This window comes from Apteryx mantelli, chromosome 8 (genome assembly GCF_036417845.1).
Source record: "Apteryx mantelli isolate bAptMan1 chromosome 8, bAptMan1.hap1, whole genome shotgun sequence".
Lineage (NCBI taxonomy): Eukaryota > Metazoa > Chordata > Aves > Apterygiformes > Apterygidae > Apteryx > Apteryx mantelli.
In genome coordinates this window covers 31,302,280-31,315,750 of record NC_089985.1, presented here as the reverse complement: position 1 = coordinate 31,315,750, position 13,471 = coordinate 31,302,280, and the positions used below count along the sequence as shown (strand labels likewise).

Genomic DNA, 13,471 nt, shown 5'->3' with positions numbered 1-13,471 from the left:
AAAGAAGGCACAGCTGACTACTAGGTGGGCTTCTAGAGCAAGAATTTTAGGCTCTCCCCCAGCTTTCCCACCAACTTTGTAGCATTGGGAAGTTGCTTTTTTGTGCTTCAGTTTCCCCACATATGTACCAAACAAGCATTTTGTGAAGTTTTGCTATACAGTTTAATGTTCATGAAACGCACCAAGAAGCGTAATTGAAAAAATTTCCTCTTCTATTTGAGGTCCCAGGTAGCTGCTATAATGTGCCCAGGCAGTTACCAGACAAGCAAAGTCAATGTGCTGCTGAGGCAGTAGAATTGAAAAGCATTTACTTAGTTTTAGAGGACAGGACCTCATGCCTGTGAGCATGCTTCTACTGTTAAGAGATATTTAGAAGGAGCACAAAGAGGAAGAGCATATAACTATTGCCATAATGCTCTCTCCTGGACAACTGACCTAAGCTGGAAGAAGGTTGGCCTACAACATTTACTGCTCAAACTGAACCACATCTTGATTCTGCAGATATAGAAAGCTGGCAGCAGGACTGCAGCCATCTGCTGGAAACTTTTAGACATTTTAATAAAGTCCCCCTTTCCTAACAGCTGCCCTAATTGCACATGACATGAGATCCGATGCAAATGGGCACCTTGGGATGACTATAGTTTGTTATAGCTTATAAGGCTTTACTGAGTCCCTCTTTGTATATGCTAACTGGTGCTGTTCTTTTCCCTTGCTAAAGACACGAACGGATGCATACAAGCCCTCTGCTATCTTAGGAGGAGGGCAGCATGGAGAAATAAAGAGAAACTTGAGGTTAAGTAATCCCTGTGTATTTCTTCAAGAGTCTCACAATCCATCTCAGTCAGATCCTTGTCATCTTGATCTTTCTTAGAAAGTATCCTTCCCTGAAAATGCCCTGCTTACCACTTAAACGCATTCAAAGTCTTTCCCTCTTCTATGTTATTTTCAAGGCAACTGACCTGCTGAAGGAAGAGAAACCCACCAGAGCAACGGTGAATAGCTTGCTACTGTGCCCAGAGGAAGGCATTTCGGTGGGGGAGATGGAGGGGAGAAGGGGAGAACTGTGCGGGTGGAGAGAACTTAGCTACAATTCTTCAGTCCTTTCATATCTAAAGAGGACAGCAATCTCTGTTCTATCAGACCGTGCGGTTCGCCGTTTAAATGGTACTTGCTGCTAGCTTGCTTTCCCTGTCTCTGTCTCTCTCCCTTTGAAGCAGACTGGACAGCTTCCTCAAGCTGGCGTTATCACTCCCTCTAACCACTCTTGGCAGGCAATCTAATTCCCCCTGAAAAGGTCACCGCCATTTTAACTGCCTTTCAATCACATTAAGCACGCTGCCGCTCGTGCTCAGAGCACTGCGCCTGCAGCTCTCCTGACTGAGGTGCGATCGATAAACTGACATCTCGTCCCCCCACCCGCCGCCCAGTATCCCCAACTGCTCCCATCCGCTGCTTGCCTCCTTCCCCGCTCCTGGACAAACAGCTTTCCCAGAGGGAACGACAAGAGACTCGCAGACAAAAATCTCTCCTCAGATGTGAAACAGCAGAAGGGAGCTACTAACCTGACATTTCCTAATCTACTTTGTCCCATCTAAAGAGAAGGGTGCAACTATCCCCCCACCTTCTCCTTCCCTAGACCTACAGAGGCAGCGACTTCACAGGACAGTTTGCTTAGGCACCGGTCCAGACACCTTTGAAGCTGTGTTACAAAGAACAAGCCTCCCTCAAGCTTCCCTCAATGCAATCATTACCGTTATCTCTCCCCCCCCCCCGATTTTTTTTTTTTTTTTTGCAGTTACCAGTTATGTGTTCCACCCATCGATCCCTGTGTAAGACACTGTTTTAAGTCTTCTTGCCTTTTGACTGTGCTAAGCCGTTTAAGAGATGACAGCGGCTTCTATCAGCGCGAAGCTGATGCGATTCTTTTCAGATAAAGCACTTTTTTCAACTCCCCCCCTCCCTTTCCCTTCTTTCAAGGAAGAGACACGCACACAAAAAGAGACACTGAATCTTTCAAAGAAAAAAAAGAACCCTTTTGAACTTCCCTCAGGAATTCTTTAAAGGGATAACCTTACAGTGTAAACACTGAGGGTAATGTGCATCCATTCTGGAGAGGAACAGAAGAATTGCTACAAATATGTTGAGTGTTAAAAAAAAAAAAAGGGGGGGGGGGGCCCCTTGATGCTTTCACTTGCAAAGTCTCCTTGGCTTCCTAAACAGAGACTGGTGTGAAGCTCATTAGACAAAGATTGCATGAAATAATCCCCTGCAACAAAGAGCATCAGAGAGGGAAGAAGCCTTTTACCAGAACCTTACCTCACTGGCCAGAGACATGGGGATAGATGGTTACTGAATGCTCAGGTAATTCGAGAGAAATTCTAGTCTTGTGACAGTTCTGAGATAGAGAAACGTTTTATTTAGACTTCTGCATAGCTTTTCACTTAGAAGCAAAAGCTTGAATAAAACAAGACTCGGCACATATTTCATGCTGGTAGCCTTCTGCACTCATCCCAAACAAAAATGGAACAGAAGAAAACAAAACTTTCCTACTAAAAAAGACAGATCCCTACTTTAAGCAGAATCTCCACTGAAATGAAGTAGTCCCAAATCCTGTAAAATTGTCAATAATCTTCATTTACACCCTGCACTCTTTCAGTTTTGGGCAATCAAACTAAGTAATAGCAAATGATGCTTTATGAAGTCAGAAGGACAGCTAAAAGTACCAAATAATTCCTGAATGAATGCCTACACCAAACCCAACAGCTTAAGAGCCAAAGTACTGATCTTAACACTTCCTAGTCATGTCATACACCTACTTACTACCATCTCCTGTTCTACCTGCTGTCTCAAGTACACCAAGCTACAGCAGACAAGAGGGCACGCTTTGGATCTGCTGCACTAGACCTGACAGGGGATTTGCAGCTGCAACGTCAACACAGAAGACAAATTCCACCTTCTAAAATAGTCCCTCAGGTCAGAGGGGTGAATATTCCCTGCAACAGTTCTGGAAGCATGAAAGCTTCATCCTAGGAACCACACAAGTGACAGTTTTAGCCTAAGTATTAGACTTCTTCCAGAAAATCTTAGCAGGGTTATTCATTTCCCTGACCTTTTTCTTTTTCAAAAATAAAATTTAAAAAACCCCACAATCTCCCAGCACTCCACCACACCTCAGAACCTAACAGGATCTTTCATTTATTAGTGAAGAGCTTTCTTCACCTTGAGAATGACATGAACTTTATCCATTAACCAAAAATGATAAAAAAAAGAAGCCAGAACCTGTGTTAAGTTTGAGTTGCTTCCAAAATGCTGCCCAATGGCCTAAGCTGACTCATGCAATAAGTGCTGGCCAGCTTCCTGCTCCCCTCAACACCCAGCTGAGGCACCTCCTCAGAGCAACACACCATTAAAACAGAAATTGATGAAACACATGGACATCTATTCTCCCCTCTGGTTTTAAATATTTCCCCATGTCACCTCTTTAGACACTGGCGAAATCTGTGAAGCCTGGCAAAGACTGTCTGACATTAAAAAAGACCTTTGATTTCCACATCGCTGCTACTTCTCAACAAAGGGAACAGAGCCATACACAGCCCCTGACGAGAAGGGATAATGAGGGTCTTGCCAACTCCAGATGAAGCAGCTTTAAGCTTTGGAGAGCATCTCCAAAATGTTGTGCTGTGCTTCAGGATTGTAAATTAAGAATTCTGTCCCCAAAACAAGGAAAGAGTCAACACTGGCAGAGAAAGAAAAAGGACTGTCACATTAAGTTTACCTGAGAGTGCACACAGCAGGTCTGACTGAGGAAATCTGAGTGCCAGCAGCCAGAGAAAAGACAAGAACTGCAAAAGGGGGCATGAAAAGGTATAACTTGCTTAAAAAGAAATATCATCAGCTAACAAAGGGAGATCATTCCAGCTTTGCTTTGGCTTCCCAAATTTCACAGAAACTTCTTGCACAGAGTAGGTAGGCATGTTGCAGATAGCATCTCGTCATCCCAAAACGTTAGGCAGAAACTTGGTGATAAAAAATTCCCCTGCTTAGGGAAGAGTGCACATCACTAGAGGAATAAGCCAACTGTTGAATCTCCCTGCCAGTGCAGGCATGCTCCAGAGGAGGAAGCAAGAAAACATGCACTAGAGACATTCCACTCTCTCAGGCGGAGTCATGCTTTTAGCAGTGGCCTCTGCCACCCAAAGCCGAGGGAGAGGATGCTCCTCAACACAAACACTAGTGGGAGGCTCTTGTGCACGCCAGCTCATCTACAAGCAGCTCTTATCTTGCACCAAGAAGGGAAGGAGTCTAATCCAAAAGGCCTGCCCACCACAAGTAATTACCAGGGGTTTTAGAACTGTATCTAGCTGCGCTCTTCTCTTCTCCTAGTCTTCTGGTCCTCTTCTGACTGCACATGTAACCAGTCTTAAAAGGTAACATGACGGTCTCAAAAAGGGAAGAAGAGGGGGACCCTGTACTTCCTGAAGGAAGTAAGGCTATTTGTAAGTATCAAATACAGAAGTGTCTATGCATGTGGTTTTGGTGCAGCCCTCTAGCAGGGAAGATTACAGTGTTGATGTTGCTAGAATCTGACTAACCTCTGAGAGAGGAAAGCAGCCCGCTTACATAATGCAAACTTTAACAAATCTGAAAATTCCAATTAAACACAGAAGAAAAAGTATCAAGGAGCAAGCACCCTATATTTACACAGCCTCATCACATCAATTACACACACTTTGCCAACCTGGAGTCTCATTTGAAAGATGTTGTCCACATGGATGGTGCAAAAAGAAAAAGGCTCAAATCACAATTCAGTGAATTAATTAAAAAAAAAAAAGGGGGGGGGAAATATTAATCAAGTGAAGACAGCACAATGTTGACATCAGAGGAAGTTAAAGATCATGCTCTCCTCAAAAACTCAGGTATTTTGTGGGGGTAAAGGAGGAAACTGCACATGCACACAGAGGGGCAGGAATGAATTGAGAAGCTTTTGTTTATCGGGACTAAGAGGATGATCTAACAGTAGTAGTGACAATGACAGAGGCACATAGACATCCCATGCTCATGACAACTGATTGTAATAATTATGCAGCTAAAAAAAAGTTTAAAGCACTGCACAGTCCACCCAGAACCACATGTGAACATGATTCTGTGTTAGCACAGAAAAAGTTAGGAAAATGAAGGCTAAATACACAGAAAGTGAATATCACGAGTTTTGCCAGCTAGCCTTAGAAACACAGAGAAACTATTCCTTCACCTCTGTGCTCCTGATCATCTGCTCTGCTACTCCCTAGCTACAATTTAATTTTAGAGGAAGGTAAGGGCAGATCAGGAGTGCCAGGCTGTCACTGAGTACACACTGACTTTTAAGTCCAGCTCCCTCTACTTAGTAGCTTTTCCCCTTGAGATATTTTAAATTAAAATCCAAGCTGATATAGGAAGAGATCGCATCCCATCCTCTTTATTGAACAGAGGGAGCCAGCATTCCTCCTCTCATTAGGCATGCACTACGTGGATTGCTTGTGAGAGACTCTTAGTGCCAGAGGTTCATGCCAAAGAACAGTTTAGTAAATCCTCCGCTTCGAGGCCAAAGGGCTGAGTGTAAGAAAGGGGCCAGGTTTCTAGCTAAAATTACATTCACCAATAAAGCTCACGAGAGGTCAAATTTTGCCATAACTCACTCTCTCCTCAGTAACTGATTTCCCCGTCACTGGGGAAGGAGCAAAAGAAGGAGGAAAAATAAAATGTGTTTGTCTGGGAGCCCTAAGGGCTTGCAGCGCTGAAGGTGCAGAGCAGGTTCCTGGATTCTCATTTATCAACCTTAAAAGGGATGGAGTGATAAATGCACAACCGGCCCTTTAATATTTTATGCAGGTGCTAAAGCGACTTAGCTGTCACCTTCAATACATCACCAGAGGCTGATACACCAGCTTTCGTCACTCCAGGCTGGGAATTTTTACAATTTCATTTCTATTTCCCTCTTCTCAGATATTTCCACGTATTTCTTACTATGTGCAACATATAAGAAGCTATTTTCCCCAAATGATCTCCCCATTCTATCCACTCCTACTCATTCCCTTTTCAGGCACATTTCTCAAGAAAGAAATAAAGCCAATCTTTTGTTCAAGATTTGCACAAATTTTGGACTCTCATTGTTTTGGAGAGGCAGAAAGCTGGAATTACTTTACACTGGGGCAAAGCCTTAAAATCCCACCCATCATGAAAGGAAAAACCCCAGGTGCTGATACAGCCTGAGTCCCTCCCTCTAAAGACAGGCAATGACCCAATTTCACAGCAGAATGGTTCACAAGGGATCACAGGGCCCCCAAAACACTGGCGCACCTCGAAATCCTCCCTCCAGGAGAGTAGTAGCCCGTATCCTCTTCTGCCCACACCACTCGTACTCTTCAAAGCGGTTGCCATTCTCATTCTCGATGTCCACAGAGTCATCCTCAGTCATGCATGAACCTTCTCTCTGCACAGGGTAAAGTAGGGGCAGAGCATTGAGATGCATGAAATAGTGCTTTGGGGTTAACAACTGATGAAGAAGAAAAGTTGGACTGTTCCCAGGGCAGCTAAGTATAGAGCAGACTGCAGCATCTGCTCCCCTCCCCTATTCCCAGTGATCTGAACTTGAAAGTAGATGGGAGCTGGGAGAACGTGACATCCTTAAGATCAAAACAAGTGGCAAGGTTCATCTTTTTTTTTTTTTTTTTTTTTTTTTTTTTTTTTTTTTTTAAACACATAGGAATTTAAGCTCTGGTTCCTAGAACAATCCTGGTGTGCATTTCAGCATGCATTCCCCTACCTTGCATGCACAATTCTCCTATCTATCATGGAAACAACAAATTCCTTTGATCCACAGCACAATGAAACTCCCATCTACAGGAACCGAGCAGGAATGATCTCCTAGAGCACATTATTTGGGCACACTGATCAGAAGACACCTTTACACCACACATCTCTTGAGAAAACAAGAATGAACTTGTTACTATCTCCACTTTGGACTTTTCATGAAAAATAAGCACAGAAAGCCTGATGACAACTCTCTCTCTCCTAGGGCTTGTTCCTCCTTCTTCCTTGCTGTCTTCGGGAAGACAGGTGAGGGAATAGTTCTGCTTAGCTCTGAGACCTCTCTCACACACTTTCTGGAGTGAGGTGGTCATGCAACATTTACAAATGCCAATCCGTTACCAAAAAAAAAAAAAAAAAAAAAATCCAACAAAAGATAATTCTGATGTTGTCAAAGGCAGATTAGGAAGAACTCTTTTTTGCTGCACTACATAGGAAGCATGAAGTCCTACAAAAGGCTTTGGAAACCTCAATACCCCATACCTTTATAGACTACAACTTAGACTTCATTAACAGAAAGGGTGCATGAAATAAAGAAGTTACTAACACAACACAGGAGAAAATCCAGAATAATCCATCTTTCAAGACAACGGAAAGTGGCTACAGATCTTGGGCAGACATAGTTAGCATTGCCTGCAAGCTCAGCAATGTTAGTTTTTGCCCCATGTTAGGTCAGCTGCAGACCAAGCTGGGAGTAGGGAGAAGGGAATGGCAGCTGGTGATCCTGCTGCACCTCTACCTTTGCAAGGCATTGTTCCACATGCCTACTCATCTCCTCCTCGGATCCTGACAGAGGCCGGCTGCAGAGGGGACATACCTGCCCTTCGTCTTGCTTCCTCCGTTTCATTTTTCCAATCCGAGCTGCGTGGAGAAACCAGGGAAAGAAAACAAAAAAGGAAAACACGTCAAGTTTGTAGATCAGCTCTTCTCTATGTACTCAGCTCTGCCTTCTCTAAACAATAAAGCCTTGCCAGAAACGGTAAGATTTCAGACCAGAAGATCCCATTGCCATTCCCTACTCTGACCTCCTAAGAAACACAGAGAATTTTACTTTGCCTTTTCTACATTAACCTGGGGCTTAGTTCAGCCTGATTTCAGAAAGGCAGCTACTCTTGATTTAAGAGCTAGGAGTTAGAATAGCTGTTGCACATCTCTAGGTAAGTTATTCAAATAGTTAAATACTTTCTCTTGGAAGCCTGCAATTGTTTTCAAACCTGAGTGATCAAGCCACTGAATTCTGCTCTGGATTTTGCCTTCTAAGTCTAAAACCCATCCACTAACACATCTGTTCCCTATAGAGCAATTTGCTTAGGCCTTAGAAGGCTGATGTACTGCCCGAGAAGCCTTGGTCAAGTTATGTAACGAATGCTTTCACAATCACATAATCTCTTGCACACCTTGAACAACCCCTTCCCAGAATGTCATGAACAAGTCAGAGTAGCATCTTAGTAACAGTACCATTTCTGGAGAGGAAAGATCCTTGCTGAGAAAAATGCAGCACCTGCACTAGATAGGTTCCAGCTCTCTTATTTTTATTTCTAGCCATGTAGATAAGAACTGGGGGCTACACTGCCTTCTTGAGTGCATACTCTGGGAAACAGACATATTAGGAATCATGATGATTAGAAAAAGCAGCCATGGTAGCCTGTTGCTTAATCCAATCTCTGGTTAATTTAAGTCATCGTCTAATGTGATCAAAACATCTGGAACCAAATCATTTGCATTAAAAAGAACTTCTGTCCTTTATTATGATGGTTTTAGGCAGGTATTACTGAATGACTCAATCACTGGCTGGAGGAAAGTTGCTGTTTAATTAATAAGAAAGGTCAAAATTCTGAATGAGAGACAAGGAAAAGCCCAAGGAAAGCCCATGTGATAATGAGAGATGACACCACCAAAAAGCTGCATTAGCCGGAAATCGTTATTGACATTGTGAACACTGCAGCATGCTCTGAAAGCCTTCATGCCTGAAGGCTGCGAGATCAACAGCTCCCTGCAGCCAATAAATAAGAGAAAGGTGCTGGAATGCCAGGAAGAAGAGGACCAGGTACAGGAAGGTTTCTGTCAGTGGCTTGCTGAAGTGCAGCCACATCACCAAATGAGTTACAAAGTTTTAGCTGAGCACACCAACAGAAACATGAATCTTTCAGGGCTTTCTCATTGACTTGCCTGTACTCAGGACTCTCTGGGCTGGGTATACTGTACCACAGTCCAAAAATAGGAATGTTTACCATCCCCTACACCCTGTGATGCTCCAGGATTAAGAAGGCTTCAAATTGTTTCCTGGGCATTGCTTTTCCTCACCGAAAGAGACAGATTTGTGGAAAACTCCCTTCAAAACATAAGCCTACATTCTCGGCATGATAGAAAAGATTCTGCAAACATGACATTCCTAGAGTAAGAGATAGCAACTTAAGACCATAACAAAAGTGTTTTTCAAGACCTGGCACTTCAGAGACCTTCCTGAGTGAGTGTATTCCACTTTCAGCAATCGTCTAAATTTCATCTGCTCATGCCAGCTCCATAGTCCTCTTCCATGTTGGGTACAGCATACTGACAACCCCACAGCTCACCCGCTTTCTCCACACATTTCAGGTACTGCAGTATTTCTAGTGAGAAATTGTGCTAGCTTCCCTTTTGTCTGCTTAAACCTGATATTTTACTTGTACTGCCAGCTTCTACTCCAGAAAGTAAACTGCTTGACTTCCAATTAATACAGAAGCAAACATTAATTATGAAGTGTTATTTCTGATTTCTGTGCAGCCAAATGAATTATGCTTCACTTTTAAATAAAACAATGCCCCTCCAATATGTCTGCCATGTTTTCTCTCTCCTTCCCACCCTTCATGAACCTCCAAAAATCTAACTGTCCCCCCACTTCAAGATCATGCAGCTCTGTTACCAAATGTAGTTAGTGGAGTTGAGCCATGCTCTTTCTCATTTGTACCTCAGTGCATGAGAGACTTCTGAAGCTCTGGTTTAGCAAATACTCATATCCTCTAGCTTGACTCTTCCAGGTAAGTTTAGAATGCTGTTTCCTTGCCTCACTAACTCTGCGGAGCCAGCACAAAATAGGAGATGAAGCTGGCATCTGACGCAACTTCAACATTCTCCAGTAAACACCTCTCTGACCAGAAAAAAATGCAGGAAGATGGAAACAAAGTTTCCTCTGTCCTCATTACAAACATCTCTCTGCCTCACCTCATCCTGCTTTTAAACAGGGAAATGGAAGGAAGGACCAGTTAAAATATTCTGGTAGGATTCCATGTGGCCAATCAATCCAGGTAAGCAAGTTTGGCAAATCTGTTAATATTGTTAACTTTTTTACTGCCATCCTCAGCCAATCTATAACACCATATATAACACTATAACAGTAATAGAAGGAAGGTGACTAGTTTTAGGTCTTGTCCTGATAAATTCTTGGGACCATTCTGCCAAGAAGGCAGACAACTAGTTTTAGATCTTGTCCTGATAAATTCTTGGGACCATTCTGCCAGAACGAATACCTGATCTGCTGTTGAAATGTTACTGCAGAGCTGGAGACTGAACCTAGGTCTCTTTCAGCTCCATGCAAGATCCAGCAGACAGCACCTATCTTGGTTCACTTAGCTCCTCGGAAAAACAGCCCTTTAAGTCCTAGTGCCACAAGTGAAAAAGCCACTGGAAGAAAGAGGTGTTGAAAACAAATCCCCTGCCATTTTCTTTCTGTGGTCATTAGCAGCAGCAGTGTTGTGCCCACGGAGGCCCAGGGTGCCCCTGGTGACAGCAGAAAACGAAAGGGAACGTGGCAGCCTAGAAAGCACATCCTGAGCAGCATTTTCCATACCCGACACGCAGCCTGGCTATCACTTCCAATCAGTGCAGAAGGGACAGAGCGGCCCCAAAGGCAGGGGGTGATTGTGGTGCTGTCCCGAAGGGGAACAGCTCAAAAGAACACGCAAGTGAGACCACAGGATTGTTAATTAGTGTTGATAGATGCGATCATTTCTAATTAGCTCACTAATCCCTCTCCCCCACACTCCTGTCGCAGGAGCATGGGAGAGGAAAAAAAGCCATTCCCTCTTGTAATTCAGGAAGATAAAAACACAGCCAGCAGAGGACTGGATGCAAGAAGAGGACCATGCTCAAGGAGATGGGTTCTCTGCACAAAGCTGCCCCATTTTGATCTCTGACTAAACAAAGACTCTCTAGTTATTACTCCATCCTTCTGCCAGGAGGTGAGGTGTTCACTAATTTTTGTTAGCATTAATAATTATTATTAGGCCATCAGAGAGCTTTTCAGCACCTTTGAGGCCTCACTTTTAACAGAAGTACTTTACTGGTTTTACCCTATGCACTGCTGCATGTGTTACACCCTCAGGCTACAATAAAACATCGAGCACTGTCTTCTCAAGCAGGATGCAAGTACCGGCCCTCATGCAGCTACTCCAGCAACATGACCAGTAGATTCCTCTAGCAGGGGAGGGAGACATGGCCTCCTTTCTCTGCAGCTGTAACGGGCTCCCAACACAGCACCTGGAAGTCCCCAGGAAGAAGGTGGTCTCCACCCATGAAGAGCACCCCCAGAGTTCAAGCAGCCACAGCACAGTAATGAGAAAGAGGCACACAGAACTGAGGAAGAATCAGGATCAGGACCCTCTGGGAGGACTGGGGTCTAAGTTAAGGCCTCTGATCTGCTCCCAGAAGCCCTGCTGGCTAGGGAAGCTGCTCTTCCCTTTCCTAATACTGGGTCATTTGGACTACGTAAGGCGAGAAGCTACCTGCACTGGCAAAAAGAGGAGCCAAAATGAATTTTTCTGCTGGATTTTCAAAGCCTCTGGTGTCTTCCTCCTTCCATTTGGACCCCTTTCCACAGACACTGCTGCCTTATGGGAAGAAGAGACAGAATCTTTTCTCCACAAAGGGCTCTCCCCATCTAGGCTAAACCTTATTAGTGCCTAAGGATCACGTTATTCTCAAGCCCAGCAACTTCATGAGAAAAAAACTGATGAGTTTTAATTTTCACTGGTAATTTTTTTTTTAAGTAACCAAAACTTCACCTTCAGGACAGGGCACTAATTACCTCAGAAGCACTCTTATAGAGCACCCAGCAGTAGACACTATGCAAACCTCTATAACAGCATCAAAGGAGATGATTAAGTTCCTAGCAATATCTCTTATGATTCCCTCCACCAGTTTGAGTGGTCCCCTGAGTCCCATGCAGACATCATTAGCAACTCCTGCAATGGCAGGCCAATCAAATTAAATGGAAACATTTTTGTCTCCTTTCCAATGAAAATCATTTTTTATTCCTCCTTCACCCCTCAGCTACAAAAGCACATGGCATGCTGGTGGTGGTTTGAGTCCAACAACAAACCATACAGTGACCACCTCCATGGAGATCTGCCTGCAGAAAGGCAGCCTTAGGGTCAGCATCAATACAGGAATCTGTTTTCAAGCAGCTGCAAAAGAAGGTTTGCAAGGATCTATTTTGCAGCTCTACTGAGAATGCAAACTTTACAAACATCCCTAACTTCAAATCAAAGACATTCAAGCATGCAAGTTAGCACCTGCTCTCTACAAATCTACTAGAAGAGTCTTGAGGACTGGTTGCACTTTGTAGGACCTATCAAAAAGCTTCTGTGGCTGATCAACTTATCCAAGAGCATCTGATCCAAGGGAACAAAGGCAGCAATGGCAGAATACAAAAAGCCATCTCAGGAACAAGCTAAAGCAAGAAAACAGATGGTCAAGAATGAAGCTGTTTCAAACCTTATGTAAAATTTGCTGTTCATCTGCCTGAGAGAGAACATTAAAGGCCAAATTCACAGAAGGGTCTCACTGGGCTTTCACATTTGCATGGCCAAACTTCCATACAGCTGATTTTCAGCAGCCTTCAATTTGACACCATTCTCTGATGTTGGCATATACTTAAGCTACTGCATGCATGTTCCTATACACTAATGCACAAATTTGTGCCTCTAATTTTGAGTGACTACCTAAGCAGATCTGCACTGTTAAATTCCATAAGCATCAATTTACAGGGTGGCTTAAAGTTTCTTTGAGTTTGGCAACACTGGAAATGAGGCAAATGAAAGAAATGCCTTCTTTACCTCATGGGTCTATCAGGAATCAGTACTTCATACTCGTAGGTTCACCAGGACACAACCACTGCAGAGTGAGTTTAGCACAGGTGAAAGGTGCTGGATTAACTCACCAAGACTGACAGGGAACTTCAGATACAAACACAGATCCAAGAGACTTACAGACAGAACAGCATCAGAGCTTGCAAATGCATTCAGCTTACTTACAGTTCAATTTAACTTAAAAAGTTTGATTTAAGGAATTAAAATTCTGGATCACCAGGTACTTGTGAATCATATAACTATCAAAACCTAACCATCCTGCAGCCAGGCCAACAGCAGCTCACAGAACACAACCCTCTCTCCACAATACAATGAAACACATCCAGGGATTCTGACAGGATTTGGGCATGAAAAGGCTGAGCAGCTGAGATTTGAGTCAAGAATGATTCAGGAGAACAGCAAACACTGTGGGTCCCTTTTTATGGGGGAGAGCTTCCAGAAGGGATCCTGGAACTCAACTGGGAAGAAGCCTTACAGAGATACCAAGATAAACTGGTTAC

At 43.6% G+C, this 13,471-nt stretch overlaps 1 protein-coding gene across 3 annotated transcripts in view; it reads right to left on the bottom strand.

Moving 5' to 3' along the window:
• RNF220 (ring finger protein 220) overlaps positions 1-13,471 on the bottom strand; it is a 238,153-nt gene that overhangs the window by 42,230 nt on the left and 182,452 nt on the right. For 2 of the 3 annotated variants that reach the window (XM_067301107.1, XM_067301108.1), the window contains 2 exons: positions 7,586-7,707; positions 6,337-6,469 (listed from right to left, as the gene is read on the bottom strand). In XM_067301107.1, the coding sequence (XP_067157208.1) occupies positions 6,337-6,469; positions 7,586-7,707 (255 nt within the window). The remainder of the gene's footprint in view (positions 1-6,336; positions 6,470-7,585; positions 7,708-13,471) is intronic. The other variant, XM_067301109.1, reaches the window with a different exon arrangement.